A 23164-nucleotide genomic window follows, 5' to 3' on the forward strand; every position below is an offset into this window, starting at 1 on the left:
AACCGCTCACCCATCTGTTGCACAATGATGTGGAATTCGTCTTTGATGAGGGATGCAAGAAGGCTTTTCAATTACTCAAGGACAAACTCGTGTCAGCACCAATAATCAGGGCGCCAGACTGGACGATCCAGCCTTCACGCAGTGGCAACAGGCCGATCACTGCGTGTTTACATGGTTGACTCAGAACATCGAAACTCGACTAGTTAGCCGAGTTTCACAGCATCCGACAGCCAAACAAGATCATACAAGATCAGAGAGTATGTCAATTCCTATATGCAATTGACAATAAGTACGAATCAATCAAGAAGGAGATTTTGAAGATGGAACCACTTCCCTCTATAGACTATGCTTACAACATGGTCATGCAAGAAGAGACGAGGAGCCAAGTATTGCAGCCCGGAAACAACACCATCGGGCTGTCTTCGGAGGGAATTGGGGCAGGGCTCGCAGTCCGCGGGCAACAGAGCAACTCCAACGGCTCTCGGATCAGCAACCGTGGCGGTGGGAACTGGAATCGGCAAAATAACAGCCAACGGGACGACGAGGACAAATCAAAGCTTGTGTGCTCCTATTGCAAGCGCAAGAAACATACAAAGGAATCATGCTTCGAGCTAATAGGTTACCCTGACTGGTGGGAAGAGAAACATGGTAAGCCGCCACCGCCTCGGACTCCCTGGAACCGTGGAGGACATGCTGCTGCGGCTGTCGGAGATGCGACTTCCGAGGACAGCCGAGAAGTTGGTCCAGCTCGGGGCAGCAACAATGATACCGGCTCTGGAGCTGCTCCACCGGTGAACAAGGCAGTGTCGGTGAATTTTGTAAGCGGCGGGAGCGGAAGTGTCATCGCCGACTGGAGTGAAGAATTGATGATGGAGGAGGCGGCACCTACAAGGGTTACAGGTGAAATAGGTTTAGGGGATTTTTTTAATAAAAGACCCCAATCTTTTCAAGATTACCAAAAACAACCCCATAGGAGTCTAGTTTTCGAAAATAGACCCCATCTTTCTTCTAGTTTACAAAATACACCTCACCTAAATGCCAAACCTCAACTAACTCCCAATATTTCTGAAAATTCCGTAAATACCCAGATTTTTGTAAAAATCAATTTCAGACTCTCGAGAAACTTGGGACTGTTTGTAAGATGTCTAGTGATCTCGAAAAAAATGATAAGTGGATATTTGATTGTGGGGCAACTGATACGGTCACCTATGATGCCTCAGACCTTATAGAACTTCAGAAACCCCATAAATCTCATATTCAAACTGCTAATGGGGAATTTAGAGTAGTTGAGGGGGCTGGGACTGTGAACATATCACCTACTTTACAGTTATCGAATTGTCTCTATATTCCTTCAATGTCTCATAAGTTATTATCCATTAGTCATGTCACAAAGGAGTTAAATTGTACGTTACTAATGCAGCCACATTTTTGTCTATTGCAGGATATCCGAACCGGGGAGATAATTGGACGTGGCACTGAACGCGATGGACTTTATTACGTGGATGAGATAGCTCAAAAAGGGACAGTCATGCTAACTCACGAGTCAGCTGATCGGAAAGCTTGGCTTTGGCATCGGCGATTGGGTCACCCCTCTATCGATTACTTAAAATTGTTATTTCCTAATATTATTCCTAAGCATGACATGTACTATGAAACTTGTTTTTTATCCAAAAATCATCAAAACTCTTATCCTTTAAATAATACTCATGTTGAGTCCTTATTTGCCTTAATACACTCTGATGTTTGGGGGCCCGCACCAGTTATTGGGGGGCAAGGTTTTTGATATTGTTTAGTCTTTGTAGATGATTGCACCCGCATGACTTGGGTATATTTCATGAGACAGAAATCTGAAGTTTTTTCACACTTTACCCACTTCTATAACATTATCCAAACTCAATTTCAAAAAACCATTCAAGTTCTTCGGTCAGATAATGGGGGGGGGAGTTCATTAATTCTAGTATGAAACAATTCTTCCAAGAAAAAGGCCTTATACACCAAACCACATGTGCTTATACTCCCGAACAAAACGGTGTAGCTGAAAGAAAAAATCGTTCTCTCCTCGAAATGACTCGTTCTATGCTTATAGAGTCAAAAACCCCAAAACACTTCTGGCCAGAAGCCATTGCCACCTCAGCTTACCTTTTAAATCGATTACCCACAAGTATCCTGAAGCACCAAACTCCCTTGTAAGTCTTATCCACCCTCGCAAAAATTCCTCCGCCCTTGACCCTTGAACCTCGCGTCTTCGGATGCTCCGTGTTTGTCCACATTCCTAAACATGAAAGAACTAAATTATCTCCATGTGCTATTAAATGTGTGTTTGTAGGATATGGGGTAAATCAGAAGGGGTATAGGTGTTTTGATCCAAAGTCAAACCGTATGTTCGTTACAATGAACTGCAACTTTCTTGAAACCGAGTATTTTTTTACCCACCTTAGCGGTCAGGGGGAGAGTAGTATTCGTGACAACAATGATAATGACCCACTAAGTTGGATCTCAATGCCAATGGCAATGTCAAGCAATCCTGAGGCAGACCTAACAGAGAAAGCAGTAAGCAGCGCCGCTGAGCAAGTCTCTGATGTGGTAAAGTCTGTCGTGGAAGGTGACATCGGCTCAACTATTTCTCCATTAAGTTTATCCAATGTAAGTACTCTTGTGGATACGAATACTTGTTTGACTAACATTGTGAGTCCAGAGGAAATAGAAAGTCCAACAGAAAACGCAAAGGGGGAGATTGAAGAAATCGAGGTTGAAGGAGTTGATCCTGACACTGGGAGACACATACTTCCACCAAGACCAAACAGAGGAATCTCACCGAAGAGATACACACCTGAAAAGATTGATAGGAAAACGCGCTACTCTGTTGTGAACCTAGCAAAAGGCCATATGTCAGAGATGGCTCGGGCTTTCGAGAGTGCATTGTATGAGGAAGAAGAAATACCGCAGACATGGGAGGAAGCTATGAGACACAAACATTGGAGGGAAACAATGAAGAAGGAGATAGATGCGCTAATCCAAAACACCATATGGGAAAAATGCGCATTGCCAGCTGGGAAGCGACCAGTTGGGTGTCGATGGGTCTTCACCATAAAAAGACGACCCGATGGCTCAATAGAGAGGTATAAAGCACGTCTCATGGCGAAAGAGTATACCCAAACATATGGGGTAGACTATTCGGAAACCTTTTCCCCAGTTGCTAAGATGAACACTGTCCGAGTTTTGTTATCTGTTGCTGCAAATAAGGATTGGCCGTTGTACCAGTTCGATGTGACAAACGCCTTTCTCCATGGTGAGCTGAAGAAGGAAGAAGAAGTTTACATGGAACCACCCCCGGGCTTTGTGACAGAATTCAAGACAGTAGAGGGGTGTCTTCTAAAGAAGACTTTATTTGGGTTAAAACAGTCTCCAAGAGTGTGGTTTGGAAGGTTTGCTAGAGCAATGACTAACTATGGGTATTAGCAGAGCAACTCAGACCATACTTTGTTCATTAAGATGCGAAGAGATAAGATCACCTGCCTAATCATATACGTGGATGATATGATTATTACAAGCGACGATCAGGAGGAGATCGAGAACTTGAAGAGGAATCTTTTTCAAGAGTTCGAGATGAAGGACTTAGGGGATCTCAAGTACTTTCTGGGAATTGAAGTCCTCAGGTCGCCGAAGGGAATCTTCCTTAGGCAAAGAAAATATATCCTAGACATTCTGGCAGAGACAAGCCTACTAGAGTGTAAACCTGCAGACACTCCTATGATGGTCAACCATGGATTGCAGATTAGAGAGGAAGTAGAATTGGCTGACCGAAGCCAATACCAACGGCTAGTCGGAAAACTCATATACTTGTCGCATACTAGGCCAGATATTGCCTATGTTGTGGGAATTGTTAGTCAGTTTATGCATAAGCCGCAGATAGATCATATGGAGGCTGCGCTCAGAATATGTCGATACTTGAAGAGAACTACGGGGCATGGAGTGCTATTTTCGAAAAATGAGCACTTAGAAATTCATGGTTATACCGATGCTGATTGGGCAAGAAATCCGAATGACAGAAGTCCACAGCAGGCTATTTTACCTTTGTTGGAGGTAATTTAGTAACATAGAAAAGTAAGAAGCAGAAGGTGGGGGCTGATACGCACGGATTTTGCACGGTTTTAAGCCCATTATTTGGCCCGTTTTTAAGGTAAAAGTTGCATTACATGTCCATTATTTGCATATTTTATCTATTTTAGTATTTTGACATGTTTTGTGAGAAATGTGCATATTTGAGCCTAAAAAGGGAGTAAAAACGCGAAGTAGGAAATCTAGATCTTCTCCGGCGACCGCCGGCGCTTAGCGGAGACAAAGACACGCCCGGCGACCGCCGGGAAGTGCGTGGCGACTGCCACAAGGAATCAGAAGCTACTGGACTGCGTGCGGCGACCGCCGGCCAAGGTACGGTAGCCCGCCATAAAAACGCAGCGCACGACAGCTGTCTTTAAACTCAATTTTCCGGCAATCCTAAGTCCGATCGGGGCGTTCTACACACCACTCTCTTCAATCAGAGTTTTGGGGAGAGAGTTATGGCTGTTCTACCAAAGTCGCGCAAAGCTGCCAGCTGCAGTCTAGGCGGAAATTTGAAGAAGGAAAGAAGATATTACCTTGTGAAGCCAAATCTTTTCCTTCTACTATAGGGAACGAAAATTACATACTCCCTCCGTCCCGGCTAAGATGACACATTGCTTAGCCGGCACGGGATTTTAGGAGTTATTGGTTAAAGTGTTTAATTGGAGAGAGAGAAGGTGGGTGTAAGTATTAAAGTAGAGAGATAATGAAAGATTGATGTTTTAATAGGAGTGAGAAAAAGTGGTTGAATGTATTAATTGGAGAGAGAAAGTTACCAATAAAGGAAATGTGTCATCTTAGTTGGGACAAACTAAAAAGGAAAACGTATCATCTTAAGCGGGACGGAGGGAGTATTTCCTAATGCTTGGAAGACACTTATTACCAAATTTAAATCCTTCTAAAGCCTATATATACCCCACAACCTCATTCATCGAATTCAACCCTTCCTTAGCCCCCAAAAGGGGAGCTTTCATAGCTCCTCCTCCAACCCTAATTCTTCATCATCTTTTTGCCAATTACTTCCATAGCATAAATTTGAGAGTTCTTCATTGTGCAAGGGGTTGGAGAAAGAAGCAAGAACATCAAGAACAACAAGGATTCAACCTACGGGTTTTATTTGCTTTAGTTTTATGTTCCAATTGTTTTCACTCCAATCTATGTTTTTAGCTTATTCACTTATGTCTAACTAAATTCATAGGATTCTTTGGATGTGTTAGTAACTTTTATTGGTTTATACAATTCCTTTTTCTATTTAATATCCGTTTTGTTTTTACTTTGTTTCTTCCCTAAGTAGTTTTGATGCTGCATGATTGAGTGACACAATCGTGTATGATTTAATATAGCTTGCTTCATAACTGTGACAGAGTTCTAGCGAGTTAGATTCACTTAGTAGACGCTACAGTTAGCTTCCCTTAAAACGGCACTGTTAATTGAGAGTGAGAACTTTTCTAGGGTCTTAGGAGCTTTTTGGAGTTACGTGTTGGGATTGACAACCCTAATCTTGTAATCAACGTTTGCATCGCATGAGCATAAGCTAGGTGACTCGTTCTATCAAAGTAATAACTGTGCTAGGGTATTGTAGTTTGGAATTTGTATAACCATAACTGTGAACGCATATCCATGGAATTCTCTTATCTCTCAAATTTTATCTTTGTGATTTAATTGCTTTTAGTTGTTTGATGGCTTTTAATTGTTTTTACTTTCAAAAATCCAAAACTTGACGCTTCGTACATAATAGCCAGTTGCAACTATATTCCCTGTGTTCGATATCCGATACTGACCTTTAGCTATACTAGATCTACCCTATATACTTGCAGGTATTTTAAGTGCTAATAAAAAGTGCATCAGTGGCTCTCTCAAGTGCTGAAGCGGAGTTTCGGGGAATCAGAAGTGGATTAACCGAGATATTGTGGCTAAGGAGATTGATGGAAGAAATTGGCTTTTCTCCCAACAAAAGCCAGTTGTATTGTGATAACAAAGCCGCAATAAATATCTCTGAAAATCCAGTACAACATGATCGAACTAAACATGTGGAGGTAGACCGGCATTTCATAAAGGAGAAAATTGAAAGTGGTATTGTGGAGTTACCGTTTGTTCTTTTTGAAGACCAACTCGCTGATATATTAACTAAGGCAGTCACGTCGAGGAGCTTTGAGGATGTACTTTCCAAATTGAGTATTGGAGATCCCACCACTCAATTTGAGGGGGAGTGTTAAGAAAAGAAAAGATTTGCCAAGATCAAATCACCATAAATTAGGAATCAATTACACAAGTCAATTACCATGTAATATTCCTCCTAGAATAGAATTACCATGTATATTGCTTTCCTTCACCCTATTTAAAGGGAACATCACATAGTGAATAATCATTCAACACAATATAATTCATAGCTTTTCTATTACTTTTCTTCCCTAAATGTCGTCTGCACTATTGAACAGGAATCACCCTTTTAAGATAATGTGCGACGCTAGTGACTTTGCTGTAGGAGTTGTCCTAGGTCAAAAGATAGATGGGAAAAGTTATGTGATCTTCTATGCATCCAAGACTCTAAATCAAGCTCAGAAGAACTATGATACCACGGAGAAGGAAATGTTGGCTATCGTGTACTCATTCGAGAAGTTCCGACCCTATTTGCTTGGGTCGAGGGTTATTGTTTTCACAGATCACGCAGCGATAAAGTACTTACTGGCAAAGGAGTCTAAGCCAAGGTTAATCCGTTGGGTGTTGCTTTTGCAAGAGTTTGATTGGGAAGTGAGAGACAAAAAAGGAACAGAGAATAGAGTAGCCGATCACCTGAGTAGAATTTTTCAAGGGGAAACGGAAGAGGCCATACCCGACGCTTTTCCTGAAGAGCATTTGTATTATCTAGGGGAATTCCCTAGACCGATCAGTTGGGAGGCAGTTTTGGCATTAACCGGTCTAGGAGATTCCGACTAGGGGAAGCGAACACTGAACGCGGAACCATGGTTCGCTGATTTGGCAAACTATTTGGTCACGGGAGTGGTGCCAAGTTTAGAAGAAATTTCCCGGGCCCAGAAGATGAAAATTAAAAGTGAAGCCAAATATTACTTTTGGGATGATCCTTACTTATGGAAGATGTGCTCAGATCAAGTGATCAGATGCTGCATTCCCGAATGGGAACAAAGAGATGTGCTGAATCATTGTCACACCTTGGCGTGTGGAGGTCACTTTGGACCAAGGAAAATAGCGAGGAAAGTTATTGGATAGTGGGTTCTACTGGACGACGCTTAATAAAGATGCCTTCGAGTTTTGTCAGTGTTGCGAAAGGTGCCAACAGATAGGGGGAATTTCAAGGAGGGACGAGATACCCCAGATCCCGATGATTGTCTGTGAAATTTTCGACATGTGGGGGATGGACTTCATGGGACCATTTCCATCATCCTATGGGAACACATATATATTGGTCGCAGTGGACTATGTGTCTAAATGGATAGAAGCCAAGGCTACCACGACATGTGAATCGAAGGAGGTAACAAAGTTTCTGAAGGCCAATATCTTCAACAGATACGGAGTTCCTCGAGCCATCATCTCGGACCAGGGAACACATTTTTGTAATCGCACCATCGAGGCTCTGATGAGGAAATATGGTGTGCACCATAGGGTATCTACCCCCTACCACCCTCAGTCTAACGGCCAAGCAGAAATTTCTAATCGAGAGATCAAGGCAATACTGGAGAAGACAGTCAATCCCTCGAGGAAAGACTGGAGTAAGAGGCTCGGTGATGCATTATGGGCCTACAGAACTGCTTTCAAGACTCCTATCGGAATGTCGCCTTATAGGCTGGTGTTTGGCAAAATGTGCCATCTGCCCGTGGGTATAGAGCACAAGGCGTACTGGGCAGTCAAAGAGATGAGTATGAAGCCTTCGGCTTGTGAAGAGGAAAGGAAGTTACAGTTACAAGAGCTGGAAGAACTAAGGCTGGAGTCTTATGAGTCTGCTATGTGGTATAAGGAAAGGACAAGGTTATGGCATGACAAGAATCTCCGAGTCAAGGAACTCCATGTGGGACAGAAGGTGATCCTTTTCCAATCCCGGCTCAAGCTTATGCCAGGAAAGTTGAAATCTAAGTGGATCGGTCCATATACCATTGTCGGCCTCCACGCAAATGGAGCTGTAGAGATCCAGGGAAGTGCCTCTAATTCTATCCCTTTCCTTGTTAATGGTCACAGAGTAAAGGTCTATAGGGATAATTTTGAGTTGTGTGTAGTGGAGGAAGTGCCACTACACGCACTCCCTGTTATCACCTAGACAGACAAGGAACTGTTCTCGATGAATTCCTGGTTCGGGTAAATTGGTTACATTCTTTTAATATATACACTGAACCGGGGATCTCGGGAATACTCAAACGGATTGTGTAAATAGTTTAATTGCGTTATGTAAATAAGTAGAAATCCAAAAAAAAAGAGAAAATCTAAATCTTCCAAAAATATGTTCGAAGCACCAGACTCCGTAGGAAAATCGTTTGTCTTGTAATTTATCCTCGACCTGGGAGTCTGGTGTTTTCTTTTTTTTTATATATATGTGTAAAGTCGTGGTCAGGGAAATTAGCTAGGGGAAGGAAGTCTAGAGAAGGAATTTAAGGGGAGTGATGGAGAAAATTTGAATTTCAAAATCGGCCGATATTTATGGGAGGTGTACGGTTGCTTACATCACTCCTGCAACCGCACCATCTTTTCACCAAAACGCCTAACCGCCAGTTTCTCTCTCCAATAATCTCAAACGACGAACGCCGATTCTCTCCCTTCTCTTTACTTTGTTTCTCTCTCAAGAATTGCAAACCCTAACCCGATTCCTACCAAGTTTTCTTTTGATTTCAGATTTGCAGTGATGGATCCAAGTCATACCACAAGGAGTTCAAGGCCGGATGTGTTAGTCACGGGATCGGAAACCGTCCAGAGCCCATACGACGCGGTTCTTCTGGCCGAATTGACGCAAAAATTGGGGAGCGTCGAGAAAGCGAAGGAGGTCTATGCCCTATTCTCAGCCAGCCTGATGACATCCACGGCTGCCGCACCACCGCCGATGATCCCTGTTAATTCAACGGCTCAAACCGCAGTTCCCCACGACGAGAGACCTCAAGCTTCAGCCAGAGTACCAGACTCTGGTCTTCAAAAGGCGGAAACCGCTCCAAGCACAAGTCCACTGGAGGCGGACAAGAAGGAGGCGACGGGGGAACTGGCGGCAGATTGTGGGCTGAATGATGGTGATGAGAAGGTGGAGTCCGAGGGACAAGAAAATGTAAACCCTAACTCTGAGGGTGAGAAAAAGGGAGAAACTCTTGTTCGTGAGGAAGTTGTTGAGAGGGAAACCCCTATTCTGGAAGAGTTTACCGAGGGGGAAACCCCTGTGTTAGAGGAAGCTGTCGAGGGGGAAACCCCTGTTCTGGAAAAGTTTGCTGGGGGGGAAACCCCAATGGAGACCGGGAATGAGACCCCGAAGGATTTTAGGGAGGGGGCAACCGCGAGTGATGTCAGGGGGGAAACCCATGTTTATATTGAGGGGGGGACCCCAATGGTGGATGATATGGGGGTAACCCCGAAGGAGCCTTTAGGGGAGATGAACCCCGACAATACTGGAGTACCAGAGCCCGTCGAAGAAGGGCAAGATCTGATTGTGGACCTAGTGGATGACCAGGACGAAGACGAACCAAGGATTGACGAAAGAGCAGAGAGGCGGGAGGCCAAGAGGAGTCTACTAGATGAGGTAGACGACTTGGTGTATTCTGAGAAAGAAGAGTTCCCAGCCTGAGGGACAGCAGTTGATGAGGCGGAGGATATCCACCTGGCCAAGGAAAGGACGAGGAAAGGAAAGCAAGCAGCTGCGGCCCAGTCAAAGCGGTCAAGGAAAACTCCCTCCGTCAAGGAGGTTGAGGAGCCACTTTCCCCACTGACCGAAGTCCCCTCCACCGAGAAATAAGCCGAGCCTACTCCTGGGTCCGATCCCGAACCCGGAGAATCTGATGAGGAGTATAACTATGGGCGCCCAGAGGTTTGGCTAACTAGGGAATTGTTGGAGTCAATGAGGCGTTTTGATGATCAGAAAAGAGCCGCAACATACAAGGAAAGATGCAGCGCAGGGAAGATGGAAAAATCAGGCAAGCAGTACAGCTCCAAAGAGCTTAAGATGATTGAATGCGATAAGGAGTTCCGCGCGTGTATCTTCGCAATCAGATTTGAGTGGTTATTGAAGCACAGCCAGGCAAAGGTGCCGGTGGACTTAGCTCGGGAGTTTTTCTCAAGGGTTTAGGGTTTTAGGGTTTAGGGTTTAGGGTTTAGGGTTTAGGGTTTAGGGTTTTTCTGACCTCGACGCGGACTCCATCACATTCAGGCTTTTCAACGAAGAACATGAGATGAGCATCAGGAAGTGGTCAGGAAGTGGTCCTTGAGGATGGGGTTGTTTTCCAGGGCTGACGATGACGAAGGATCTGGAATGAGATGATGGTTGGCGTACCAAAGAACACACCAGGTTTTAAAGTACAGGCAGCATGGGAGCTGGTCACCCACTCTAATGCGGGGGCGTTCAAATCCAGTTACTCCAAAGCCTCCCACATTGAAGACCGCATCCTCCGATTCGCCCAGACATTTATTAGCTACAATCTGATAGGAACGGCGAACTCAGCTCTGAAAACCACTGACCTCTACTTCACCTGGTGTATGGCGAAAGGTGTGAAGGCACATCTCGGCTACTGGTTGGCCCAAGCCTGCCATCAAATGACAAGCAATCCCGCGCGACATATGTATACATGCCATCTCCCCGGCGCTATCACCAACGGAACATCAACTGAAGATAGCCAAGACCGCTCCTCTAGTCGTGATGTGTGAGCCCGCAGACGCCTTCAGCGTTGAATATTTCTTCAACAAAGGGCTGCTCCAGGCACACGACAAGGAAACCTTCTTCTACGATGTGGGAGATAAGGTGAAGACGGAGTCGGAGGCTGTGGAGGTTGTGCCCAGTGAGGAGGTTGAGGAGTTGAAGAAGGAAGTGCAAATGATGAGGAAGGAGATGATGAAAGAACTCGGCGGGATGCGGAAAGAATTGAGCGGGGCCTGGGAGGAGAAAAAGGTGCTGCGGGGGAACATTGCAGACTTGGCAACGAAGTCCTCCAAGCAGAATGAGCGGATAGCAGAAGCCGTGGAGCTGATGATGACAATGTCAAATGGGTGGAGAAGACACTCTCCCTGACCCAGCAGAAGGTGCTTCCTAGATCCAGCAGTGAGGTCAAGCAGCCCGGCCAGGGCAGTTCCTCCATCCAGCGACCCCCACACCCACTCAAGCCAGTGGTCACCCCATCCGCGTCCAAGCCAGTGTTAATCCCATCCAAGTCAAATTCTCTGACGTTAAAGAAACCAGTGTCCGATCAGCAAGAGAAGGAAGAAGAAGAGTCGGAGCTGCCAGCGTAGAAGAAAGTGATGATGACCCGACCCGGAATCCCACCCCAGTCTGGCTCTCGAGGGGGCCAAATCCAGAAATGAATTGCCCCCCCATGACCAAGTAACTTTTATTTTCTGTATTAGTTTAATTTTTGTTTTTTTTATTGTTTGTGTTTCTGTTGATAATTGCTATATGTGTTTACCTTCTCCCACTTAGCCCAATGCTCGGTCTAAGTGTGAGAAGTTTGTATTTTCTGTTTTAATGTGTCTTCTCCCAATTAGCCCGATGCTTGGTCTAAGTGTGAGAAGTTTTATTTGGTTATATTGTTTGTTGTATGTTGGATTGACTGCCCTATTTCCCCCCTTCACGACGATGGCTTAGGGACAAGCTTGAGTGAAGTGGGAGGGGGAGGGGAGTCAATGCTTGTATGTGTTTAAAATGTTAAGAGTCGTTAAGTCTAGGTTTTGATTGTGTCGCATGAGCTGATGAATATAATACGACATGATCTCCTTAGTGAGATCAATTGAAGACAGGATGTATTTCAACTTAGAAGCCTTTTCCTTTAATAAGCCGAAGTCAGTCTGGATGAAGTAAGAACGACAGAAGATGCCTTAGCTGACTTAGAATCTTGCTTGTATACGTAAAACTCTATAATCCACTTTTATCCCGATTCAGTATTATTCGAGCAGTTTCGCACGAATAGAATCAGTATATTATTACATTGTGTTTGCTTGTGCATTTATAAGATGTTTTATAAACATTTAAATGTATAAGAAGCAAACAAAGTCTAAGTCTTTTGCTTAGTAGACCGGTTGTGGACGTCGTCCACTTTAAGGTAACACGGTCAGATCTATGCAATGCTTTGCAAAAGAAAAAGAAGAATTTCACAACCTAGATAACCTTTGGCTACCTATCGTGAAAGGTTGCAATGTCAGTCCACATATTTCTAAGCCTTACTGAAATAAGATGACATTGGTGTGGTATAGCACTGAACGGATCTAAAAGCAAGACGTGTCTTTATGCTATCTACTGAAACACTAGATCTTGATAAATACTACTCCCTCCGTCCATGATTAAGAGTCTCATTTCCAAATGGCGCGGGTTTTAAGAAATATTAAGATAAGAGGGTGGAAGAAAGTTAGTGGATTAAGGGTCCAACTTGTATATATTAGTTTTAAATGATATGTGAGTGGAATGAGTTAGTGGAATGTGGGGTCTCTTTACCATTTATGGTAATTATGAACCGACACTCTTATTCGTGGACGGATCAAAATGGAAAAATGGTACTCTTATTCGTGGACGGAGGGAGTATTTCTTAATCTACATATGTTAGCATTGAGCATACGGTATTGATTATGCACTACTTTGACTTATCAAATGGTGCAGGTTTTTCGCAGCCCAATAATGTTGATATATTGGGTAGTGGTGATTAATATCTAGCGGTGCTAGGATTGCTATTATGTAGAATCGTGCGCGAGGTGAGTCTCGTTTGATAATTTCCTCAAGAGGAGCTCGAACAAGGTTTTATTATTCTGAAAATTAGCCAGTTGGAGTTTTATCGCTCTATGAATAATAAATAAGTGTTTCTTGCTAAGTCTACTCTTGGAATTAATAAGATGTTAATTAATTAAGTCCATATCAGACAATAATTAATTAATGGACATTTATATCTTAAGCGCGGGAAATAAATAACAAACAAAGTGGAAACCCGGATTACTTGTAATTTCGGATTTGGATGGGGAGAGTTCAATATTACTCTGTAGTGGCTGCTCGTAATATTCCAATATAAGCTTGTATTAAATTGTGGGTTCAATTTAATTAGTAAAAAGCTAATTGGGGGTGCCCATATCCAAAACCTTCCATAGATCCCTGTCTGGGCCCAAAAGGAACGTAATATAAATATGAGAAGAAAGGAGACAGAAAATACACATTATTATTTTCTTGAAAATCATGCCACTCCCAAAATTAGAGAGGGAACGAGAGAGAAGATCCGTGGTCTAGTATTGAAGATCATCGTGGAGAAGGCGCAAGCAATCGACGATTCTTTGGAGAATCAAATCGGTAACTCTAAACTGTAGAAATCATGTTTTAGGATTAATATTCTTTAAGCATGAATTATATGTGTTCTAGCATGCAATTATCTGTTTAACATGTGAATTGATTAATCGCATAATCGGTCAAATATATTCGTGTCTGATTTATTTGTTTTGTACAAGTCTTCCGCTGTGCAAGGGGCACCAAACCCCAACAGTTGGTATCAGAGCCAATTTTTGGCTCTGATTATGTGATTAATTTCATGTCATGTGAATTGCTTGAATGAATGTTTTTCTTCATTGCGTGGCTGTTATATTTCGTAAGGATGAACATAACGTATGAACATAACGTATGTGCTACGTGATTTTTTGGGATGTTTTATGCATGAATATGTGTTTAGATTAATCAATTCATTGATAAGTAATCATTACACATATATGAGAATTGTTTGTTTATTCACAAAATTCATATGAGATTAAATTTATATCCCGTTGTCGCATTACGCACGGAACGAGATTTTAATTGACTTGGCGGCGGTGGCTTTTGGTGGCTATTCAAGAGCCTGCTGACTGCAGGAGCCCTTGACGTGATCCAGCGGCTGCAGCGAGAGCAGCGACACAGCTGCACCGATAGCAGCGGCGATCTGCAACCGCGGAGACGAACGTTGCAGCAGCGGTGGGTGCGGCGACGCTGCGACAGCAGCGACGGCATCCCACAATGCAACGCCGGTGGAGGTACGGGCAGCAGCGGTGATCCGGCTCGGGAGCGTTGGTGCAGCAGCGTTGTCAACGTTCAGACGAAGCAGCGCCAGGTGCGTCCTCACGAGCAGACGGACAGCAGCGGCTGCGTTTCAGTGGGAGTACGACGACGCAAGATTAGGGTTTCCCTATGCGTGACGTCGCGACGCCTCGTCCCGTGACTTCGCTTTCCAAAATTAAATTAGGGTTTCTTGGGATTAATTTTGGAAATAATTCAAGATTAATTTAGAATTAAGATTTAAATATATCTTGTGAATTTTATATATTATATGAGATTTAATTATGAATTAAATCACGGATTGATTAGATTCTTTCCTTATTTAAATGGATTTATATGGATTTTATTCCTAGATGAATCATAGTTATATTTGGAAAATAATAATCTAAGTTTTTATCTATATCCTATAAATTTATGTGGATTTATCCGAGATGAATCTTAGTTGGATTTAGATAATGAAAATTATTTTATTCCTATTCTATGAATTTATATGAATTTATTCATAGATAAATTCTAGATGGATTTGGAGAGTAATAATATACTCCCTCCGTCCCGCTTAAGATGACACGTTTTCCTTTTTAGTTTGTCCCAACTAAGATGACACATTTCCTTTTTTGGTAACTTTCTCTCTCCAATTAATACACACAACCACTTTTTCTCACTCCTATTAAAATATCCATCTTTCTTTATCTCTCTACTTTAATATTTACACCCATCTTCTCTCTCTCCAATTAAACAGTTTAACCAATAACTTCTAAAATCTCTTGTCAGCTAAGCAATGTGTCATCTTAGCCGCGACGGAGGGAGTAGTATTTTATTCTTATCCTATGAATTTATATGAATTTATTCATAAATGAGTTCTAGATGGATGTGAATGAGTGATAATATAATATTATCTAATTCTATGGATTTACTCCAAGATTAAATCCTAGATGGATTAGGAATAATATTAATATTAATTCATTTTTATCCTATGTATTTGATTAGATTTAATTCTATTAAGACAAGTCCTAGATGGATTAAAAATAAATATTAATCCAAGTTATCCTTATCTGTTGGATATATATCCTAGATAGATTAGGATATTGATAATATATAAGAAAATCCTTATTTAATTGGATTTAGATAAATTTATTTATCTAAGAAATCCTAAGTAATGTTTGATATATCCATGATGTCTATTCTAAATAGAATTGAGATTGATATAAATCTTGGTTGATAGGATTTTTTTTTATATCTAATGGATTATGATGGAATTGTTTCTATCTAGTAATATCCTAGTACGATTTAAATAATGATTATTCTAGATCAACATTATCTTGGATTGTAGGATATGATTTTATCAAAATAAAATCTAGAATTATCCTAAATGGATTTAGATAGTTAACTCTATCTTGATAAATCCTATCAGTAATTGGATAATGATTATCCAAGATAAAACTTAATTATTTAATTGATTCTCCCTTTGACTAGATTAAATAATTTTTGATAATTATCATGTTTGTTTAAATTCCATGCATTAAATGGATTTATCTGTTTATTTGGTGTTTATCTATTTTTAAGTGGATTATCTGCTTTATTTGCTTATGTGATAATTAAGCAAAAACCATACAAAATATCTAAGTGATGAATACAATAAGTCGTTGTATACGGTCTCCATCGGTTGATCTGCCAAATGTTGTGAAGCTAGTTTTTAATATTATCGCCACTAACTCTGTGGGGACAATAATCCTACGTAACAGTAAGTTCATAAGGGCGGACTTCTCACACAATAAATAGAATGAACTAGAAAAAAGTGGTTCCTAATATTATCGCCACCCACTCTGTGGGGACAATAATCCTAAGGAACTACGAGTTTCAGGGTTCAATCAGAATTTATGAGATAGCTTGATTTTGTCATCAGTACATGAACATTGTCATGGGAGTGTGTTGTAGAGATAAAATTCTATAATGCTAAATCTGATGGTCGTGCTTAGGCAACATTAGGCGGCCATGCCATTTTGTGGTCTCTGGACTATTCGACGGAGTTGTGACCAGTAAAAATGTTAAAGTTATGAATGAGTATTGACCTCTTCTTGAGGGTACCTGTTTTCGATTTTACAGTTGCAAGATACATAATTGTTTGTGGTTATTTGTGATTATGTATTGAGAATAAGTATGTTATAATAAGTTTATTTGCCAAATCTTCATTATGTCATTTAATATTTGTCTGCGATCCTTAAAGAAAGTAAACTTGAATGCCTAAATTATGTAGACCGGAAACGAAAATGGATAAGATTCTCATCGCTGAAAGCTTGGAGTTTATACTCAATGATTCATGTCCTCCATTTCCTCGACATAATTCCACGAAGAATGTTCGAGAATGCATTATGCATGTACTTGACAAGCTCTTTGAGGAATAAGGTCAAGCTATTTTCCTTTAAGTAGCTTGACAAGTCTTGGTTAATGACGATGAAAGATGGATATCAATAGAATCTGTCAAGATGATTCGATTGGAATATCCTAGAGTGACAGAATGTTTTGAGGATCTTTTGATCACTCAAATAGTTTCTGACACAAGTCATCGCCTAAAGTAATAAGAAATGGCTACAAGAAGGTTTAACTGAAAAGTAGAAAATCTTCAGAATAATAGTCGTTATATTACTGTTAGAGGAAAGTAACATGATAAATGACGAATTCATAAAGGCTGCATTTTTCTTAAGTCCTAGTTCATTTGAACAAAAGACTAGATATGGAAATGGGAGAGCCTGAATTGTCATCAAAGTTTGTTTAAAGCGAGAAAAGATGCTTTGTGAGTTGGATTGACCTATTTTATAGAAGGACAATGACTTACATGACAATGCAACTTCTAAGTAAGAGATCTTGATCCAGTTAGGTTTTTGTTGCAGTGGGAGCTATTAATGCTCAACTATTGTTTTATGGTTGATGCTTAAGGCATGATAGTATTAAAATAATATAAATGCGACAAGGTTGAGTATTCAACAACACATCAACTTCTTAATCATTGAATGATAAAGTATTTATGGCTCTTAGTCTTAAGGCCAAGAAAATACTTAGCTATTGTTCAAACTGATCTAGACTATCAAGATTTTAACAATTTGTTTGTTAAATAGCTTGAAAGTCGAGAATGCCTGTTTGATGCACTATGAGTTAGAATCATTTGATTCGGAATACTTATAGAAGTGCAACATATAAAGACTAGAAAGTCTCAATGGTTTACACCATAAGGAGACGAGCAAAGGGTTATGATCAGTAGTGGGAGTCTAATCTCCATTAGCGAATCCAAGCATTCATCTAATGAATGTGATAGTTATGTAAGAATGAATCAAAGTCTTTCTAAGACAAGTTTGATTATGTGATGAGTTGTACTCATTAAAATCTTATCATTGGTGGGATAAACATTAAAGAAACTACCAACATCAGTACCTTCTACAAAACACGAGTTGTGGACTAGAATGTCTCTAGTCTAGCACATCTCAAGGTGTAATGTTGTTCCAACACGTGTTGGAAAAGTGTCCAAGAAATTGGAGTTGAGTACTGAGGCATGTTTTAAGGTTTGTCCCTAATGATGTAAGGTTATAAGTTCTATAATCTTCAAAGATATAATTCTTGTATGAAGATCAAGAGATGAACTACAAGCCTAACAGCGTGATAACTCTCAAAATAAAGAGAGAGATATCGGATTTTCCACATTACCAAGAAGTCATACCATTAGAAACTTTTGCACTAATAAAATCAACTTCAGTACCTAAGATTGTAAGAACCATATCGTAGTGGGAGCGTTCCACTAGAACACAACAAGTTCTTGGGTCTAAGAGTGTCGTAAGACTCGGTCTTAGATTAACTTGAACATAATCCCTTTAACTACAATGTAGTATTGGTTAATTTGGATAATCATCTTTGAACAGGTGATAGATTCCATAATACAATCTAAGATAGACAACATGTTTTACAAGACTTGCAATACTACCTACAGGTTGTGTCAGTCAGTGGGAGCAAGTATCTTTGCAAGTGTAAATGTGGATCTCAAATGAATAGACAATGACAATGGGTTATGCCCAAAGAGAATTATCTTCTCGCTATCGTTGTGCCTGGATTTATTCGATCATATTGTCTATTAGAACTTACATAAATTAGAATGTATGTATTATGATTGTCAAGACAGTCTTCTATAAATAGAAGTTTTGAGGAAATCATCTACTAGAACATTCTAATGGATATGTAATTAAGGGCAAGAAATGCATGATTGAAAGCTTATATAGACCTTTGTGGTCTTAGGCAAGCACCTAAATTAGAGTATGTGTGTTTTATCAAAATTGTCAAATATTTGAAATTTGACTTTTGCCCATAGCAGTGCTGTAAGCACAAGGAAGTTGAAAGTGCATTACATATGGTATTATTGGTACTCTACGATGATGAAATCTGCAAAAGTTGCAAACAACTAAGATTGGCATCTGGCGTAGGAAACTGGTTGTCTACCCAGTTTAAGATAAATGATTTAAGAGAAACTAATTACATTCTTAGCATCTAAATCATTAGAAATTCCATGAAAAGGTTTATACCTCTCAAGATGGAATTGTCTTGTCTCTAGTCAAGTGTCGTTTGACGCTTAGTGAGATCAAGAATTATGAGACTAGTTTCGGAGATAGTTGTCTCATGTATGCTATAATGTGTACTAAGTTTGATATTAGTGGTGCTTATGCATAGCAAGTATATATCATATTAACCATGGCAAAGGATTTTGATTGAGGTAATGAATATACCCTAGTGCTTGAGAAAGACTAGTAACTACATTCTAGTTTACCAGTCATTCATGTAATGTCCTTGGGGTTACACTGTCTTAGTTTTATGACTAATCAGTGATCGAGTAAATCATCCTGTGAATATGTGTTTCATTGAGGAATATCTTCCTAATAGCTTTAATCGTAAGAACGATAGAAGATGCCTTAGCTGACTTAGTTGTGAAGCCCCATTATAAGAGCAAGTTATAAGCCTAAAACAATTTTGAGCTAACATATGTAAAATGGGGCCGCCACTGAATGCTTAGGGAGAAGAGTCATGAAGGAGAAAAAAAATAGGGGGAAATTGGGTTATGAAGGTATAAGCTGGACGAAGTCCAGGGGAAAAAAAAGAGAGAGAAAAAAATGGAGGAACAAGCTGGATAACAAAATAAAAAATAAAAATAAAAATAAAAATGAGGAGGTATAAGCTGGACGAAGTCCAGGGGAAATATGTCTAAGGGCAGGAAGCAATAGTAACCTGACCCAGGAATAAAAGGGGGAACGAAGTATAGAAAGTAGAAAACTCTCATAACCCGACGCTTCAGTGGTATGGCAATAACATATGAGAGATTCGGTCCTAACATCCCTGTGAGGAATGAGTGATCGAGTGAATCCAACAATTGGGGAAGTAAAAGGATATCTTGACGAACTGACAGATTGATTAGGTAGAAGAAGGGAAGGGCCAATTTGGAGAAGTGCAGCCTGTTGGATTGACCTTAATCTTGTGGGGACGGTTGCCTAAAAGTTGAAGCTAGTTCATGCATATGTGCTTATGTGTTTTTCTTTTAAGTGTTTTGTTATTTTGTGTGTTAGTTTGTGTCTAGGTCTAGGAGTCTGTGTTAAGTTAGAGTCTAGGGAGTCGGTCAGGGGTTAACCATGCGTTGAAATTCGCCTTATTTCTTTTTTTCTCGGCTTTATACTCGAGGACAAGTATGGTTTAAGTGTGAGCAGTTTGATAAGGCTAATTTCATGCATAGGTTATGTGATAAAAATTCACCATTTACTGGGTCTAACACAATTGTTAAGCCAGGTGTGTGAAGGAATTCGCAAGGTCCAGGAAGAACTGAAGGCAGTGGACCAGCGAAGGAAAAAAAGGCGAAAAGTGAGCAGGATCAAGGAAGAAAAAAAAAGGCTAGACGAAGGGGAATCCGAGGCTGAGGGCAAAGAAGACTATTCGCACAAAGAAAAGAGCCACTGCTGGACCCACTTCCACACCTATATAAGGAGGAGCATGCAACACACGATAAAAAACGATTTTAGCTCTCAGCTCACACACACACACTCACACACTTGGGAAAATGGGGATTCTGGGGTAGCGTAGTGGTTCATCTTCGGGAAATTCTGTTGCAACACCGTCCTCAAGGAGGGCGAAGATACAATTGTTTACTTTTCAGCTTTCGCGTTTTTATTCTGTCGAACTTCACCGTTTCGAAGTCGATTGCTCGTTTGCTACTTACCGTCTATCTATGAATTTTATTTTACGTCATGATGGTTTGATTCTGCGTTGATTTATGTTGATTTTATGTTTTGAGGAGTTTTGTTTCGGAGGTTGATTGTTATTCTCTGTATTGGATGTTTTGTGTACTTGATCTAGGAAATCTGAGTTGATCTGTGGTTGTTGATGTTGATCTGTGGAGAATCGGCGAATCTGTAGTTATGGACATAATTTTGATCGAGCTTGTCTCAGATGCTTGGATCCGGAGTGTGAATCTGAACAGGGGAACTGAGTTGTGCATGGATTTTGAATTTCTGCTTTCGTTTTTGCTTTACTCCATCCAGGAGATAGAGATCTGAGTTTTTTTGTTGGTTTTTCGGCGTTTTTTTTTTCTGACGTCCGATTTGTTGGTCGCCGTTGAGTTGCTAGCGTTGTTCTGTTTTCATCATGTTTCAGTTAAATTCCGATGATGCTTTGCGTTTTGTAGATAGTTAGGCTTAGAGTTGGTTATTTTGCAACTTTTTGGTCGTACGTTTCTATTTTTGGAAAAATGGTCCCCACTGCATGCATCGAGTCTGTCTAGCTAGATTAGGTAGCAATATTACTAGATCTAGGAAGTTTGTTGAGATAGGATGATATGATGTCAATTTGTGTTACGTGGTTGTTTTCCTTTTCTTAGATCTAGGTATAGTTAAATTTCTTTTCCTTTGTCTAGTATAAGTTCCTCAACCCCAAGTTGTGTGGCAGCAGCCATACCACCCAAAAGCCCTTTTAAATGCATGATTTCACATCTGTCCTCGTGAGATTGATCCCTACTTCCCTATACTAATTCTAGTATACGCGGGTTGAGGGTTTTGAAGTAATATTTTTTGTGTTCGACGACCGAGATTCTTCAGTGTTCCGTGAGTTCCTAGAACTTGTGATCTAGTGGATTCTCTGGACCCAGGAAGCTTGATATTCCTTATTGTGCACGCAGTTTAAAGATATTAGAATATCATATATACATATAATAGTTTTGATTTATTGGAATGGTTAAAATGGATGTGTGTATATATATTATATTTTATAATATAAATAATAGTAGTAACATGTGTATACTTAGCATGGGATAATATTATAATAGTACATGTACGTATTTATATCTACATATTATATGTATGTATAAATTTAAATATGTGCATGTTTTTAGATAGACAAAGACTACTTAGATTAAAAATATAAATGTGTGTACGTGGCATAGCGAAGCATTTTTATGTATTACTTTGTGGCCTAAATTTTTACCAAGCTACACGTTTCTACTACTTCTTTTATACGTGTTTTCCTATAAAATACTGAACAAAATATAAGGTGAGTCATATAGTTTTTGCCATTAATGTACATGACTATAATATTTTTGTTCTTTATTTCTTGCATGAGAATGAGGAAGGGAGAAGAGAATAAGTTTTGCTATACATATATTTAGAAGGAAAGGAAAGAAAGCTTTTAATACAAAATATGAACAGTAAAAGAACAGGAGAAGGAGAAGAATATTTAAGCTTTAGAAGTAACAACTATAAATGAGAGTGATAGACGAAGAGAAGAGATCGAGCTTTTGAGTAGTTTACCCATCGTGATCAGGTGTGTATAAATCACACTTTTAATTTTACATGTTTTATGTGATTGATTGCTATGTGTTAAATTGGAGTGAATATTTGAACTATATGATGTGAGCCTGAAATGATTATGTGTTATTTGATATTGATGGTGTAATATGATGTGGGTTTGTGATTAGTGCAAAAAATATGCCAGTGGTGCAATTGGTATATTTTTATTTGGCATTAGATCATGGGATTAAAGAGGATATGTGACAATCTTGCCCTGGATGTGATATCAATGGTAATGGAAATAGACCTACGGGTCATATTCTATGATAATGGACCTACGGGTCAAAGAAAATATGCAAAAAGGGGCCTTCATGGAAAGGTCAAATCAAAGAGGGGCCTTCTTGGAAAGGTCAAATGATAAAAAAGGGACCTTCGGGTCGTATACAATGGAAATCCCGGGCAGATACCAGGCTTGATCTGTCACAAAATAATGAAAAGAACGGAGAGGCATATGCATATGAACATTAAATTGTTTATGATATTTATTACTTCTGGTAATATACTTTGATTAAAGAATATGTTTGATATTTGTATGTGAAATTAAAGGTAAGGTTTATATACACGGAGTTGTGGCTCATACAAACCATTAATATTTTTCAGGAATAAGATATCAGTGAACCTTTTGGGTCAACGTGAGTCATAGGAACTCCATATGTTATCAGGGTTGGCAGCTGACGCATTTTTGGCATCCTTCTCCTCCTCATCATTTTTGCAAGTAGATAAATGTGTAGTATATAGAGTGGTGAGAGGGTCCCACCACGGTTTAGAATGTTTTGAAATATGCACTTGTTAAATATTAGTTTTGAAATTATATAAGATATGTGTTTTATTTACTTGACATGTGGATTGCTTATTTAAATTTTAAATTTATTTATAGTAAGTGCATACGTCATAAGGGTTGAGGTGTGACAGTAAGGACTAAAGGCAATAGGAATAACCAGTTGGGCCAACTTTTCTTTCGAACTATAAGAACCTGCCTCATTGTAAGGGCACCCAATAGTTGCAACTTGAGCTTTCTAAA

At 40.1% G+C, this 23164-nt stretch overlaps 1 protein-coding gene across 1 annotated transcript; it reads left to right on the top strand.

Moving 5' to 3' along the window:
• Window positions 1-320: 320 nt before the first annotated feature.
• LOC148927562 (uncharacterized) lies at window positions 321-3459 on the top strand. The gene is made up of 4 exons (XM_089056647.1): window positions 321-893; window positions 1112-1303; window positions 1442-1583; window positions 2327-3459. Exons 1-4 carry the CDS (start codon window positions 321-323, stop codon window positions 3457-3459), a joined length of 2040 nt encoding a protein of 679 aa, XP_088912773.1.
• The last annotated feature ends 19705 nt before the right edge of the window (window positions 3460-23164 follow it).

This window comes from Salvia hispanica, chromosome 4 (assembly GCF_029641045.1).
Source record: "Salvia hispanica isolate PSC_SH4W2 chromosome 4, Shi_PSC_v1, whole genome shotgun sequence".
NCBI lineage: Eukaryota > Viridiplantae > Streptophyta > Magnoliopsida > Lamiales > Lamiaceae > Salvia > Salvia hispanica.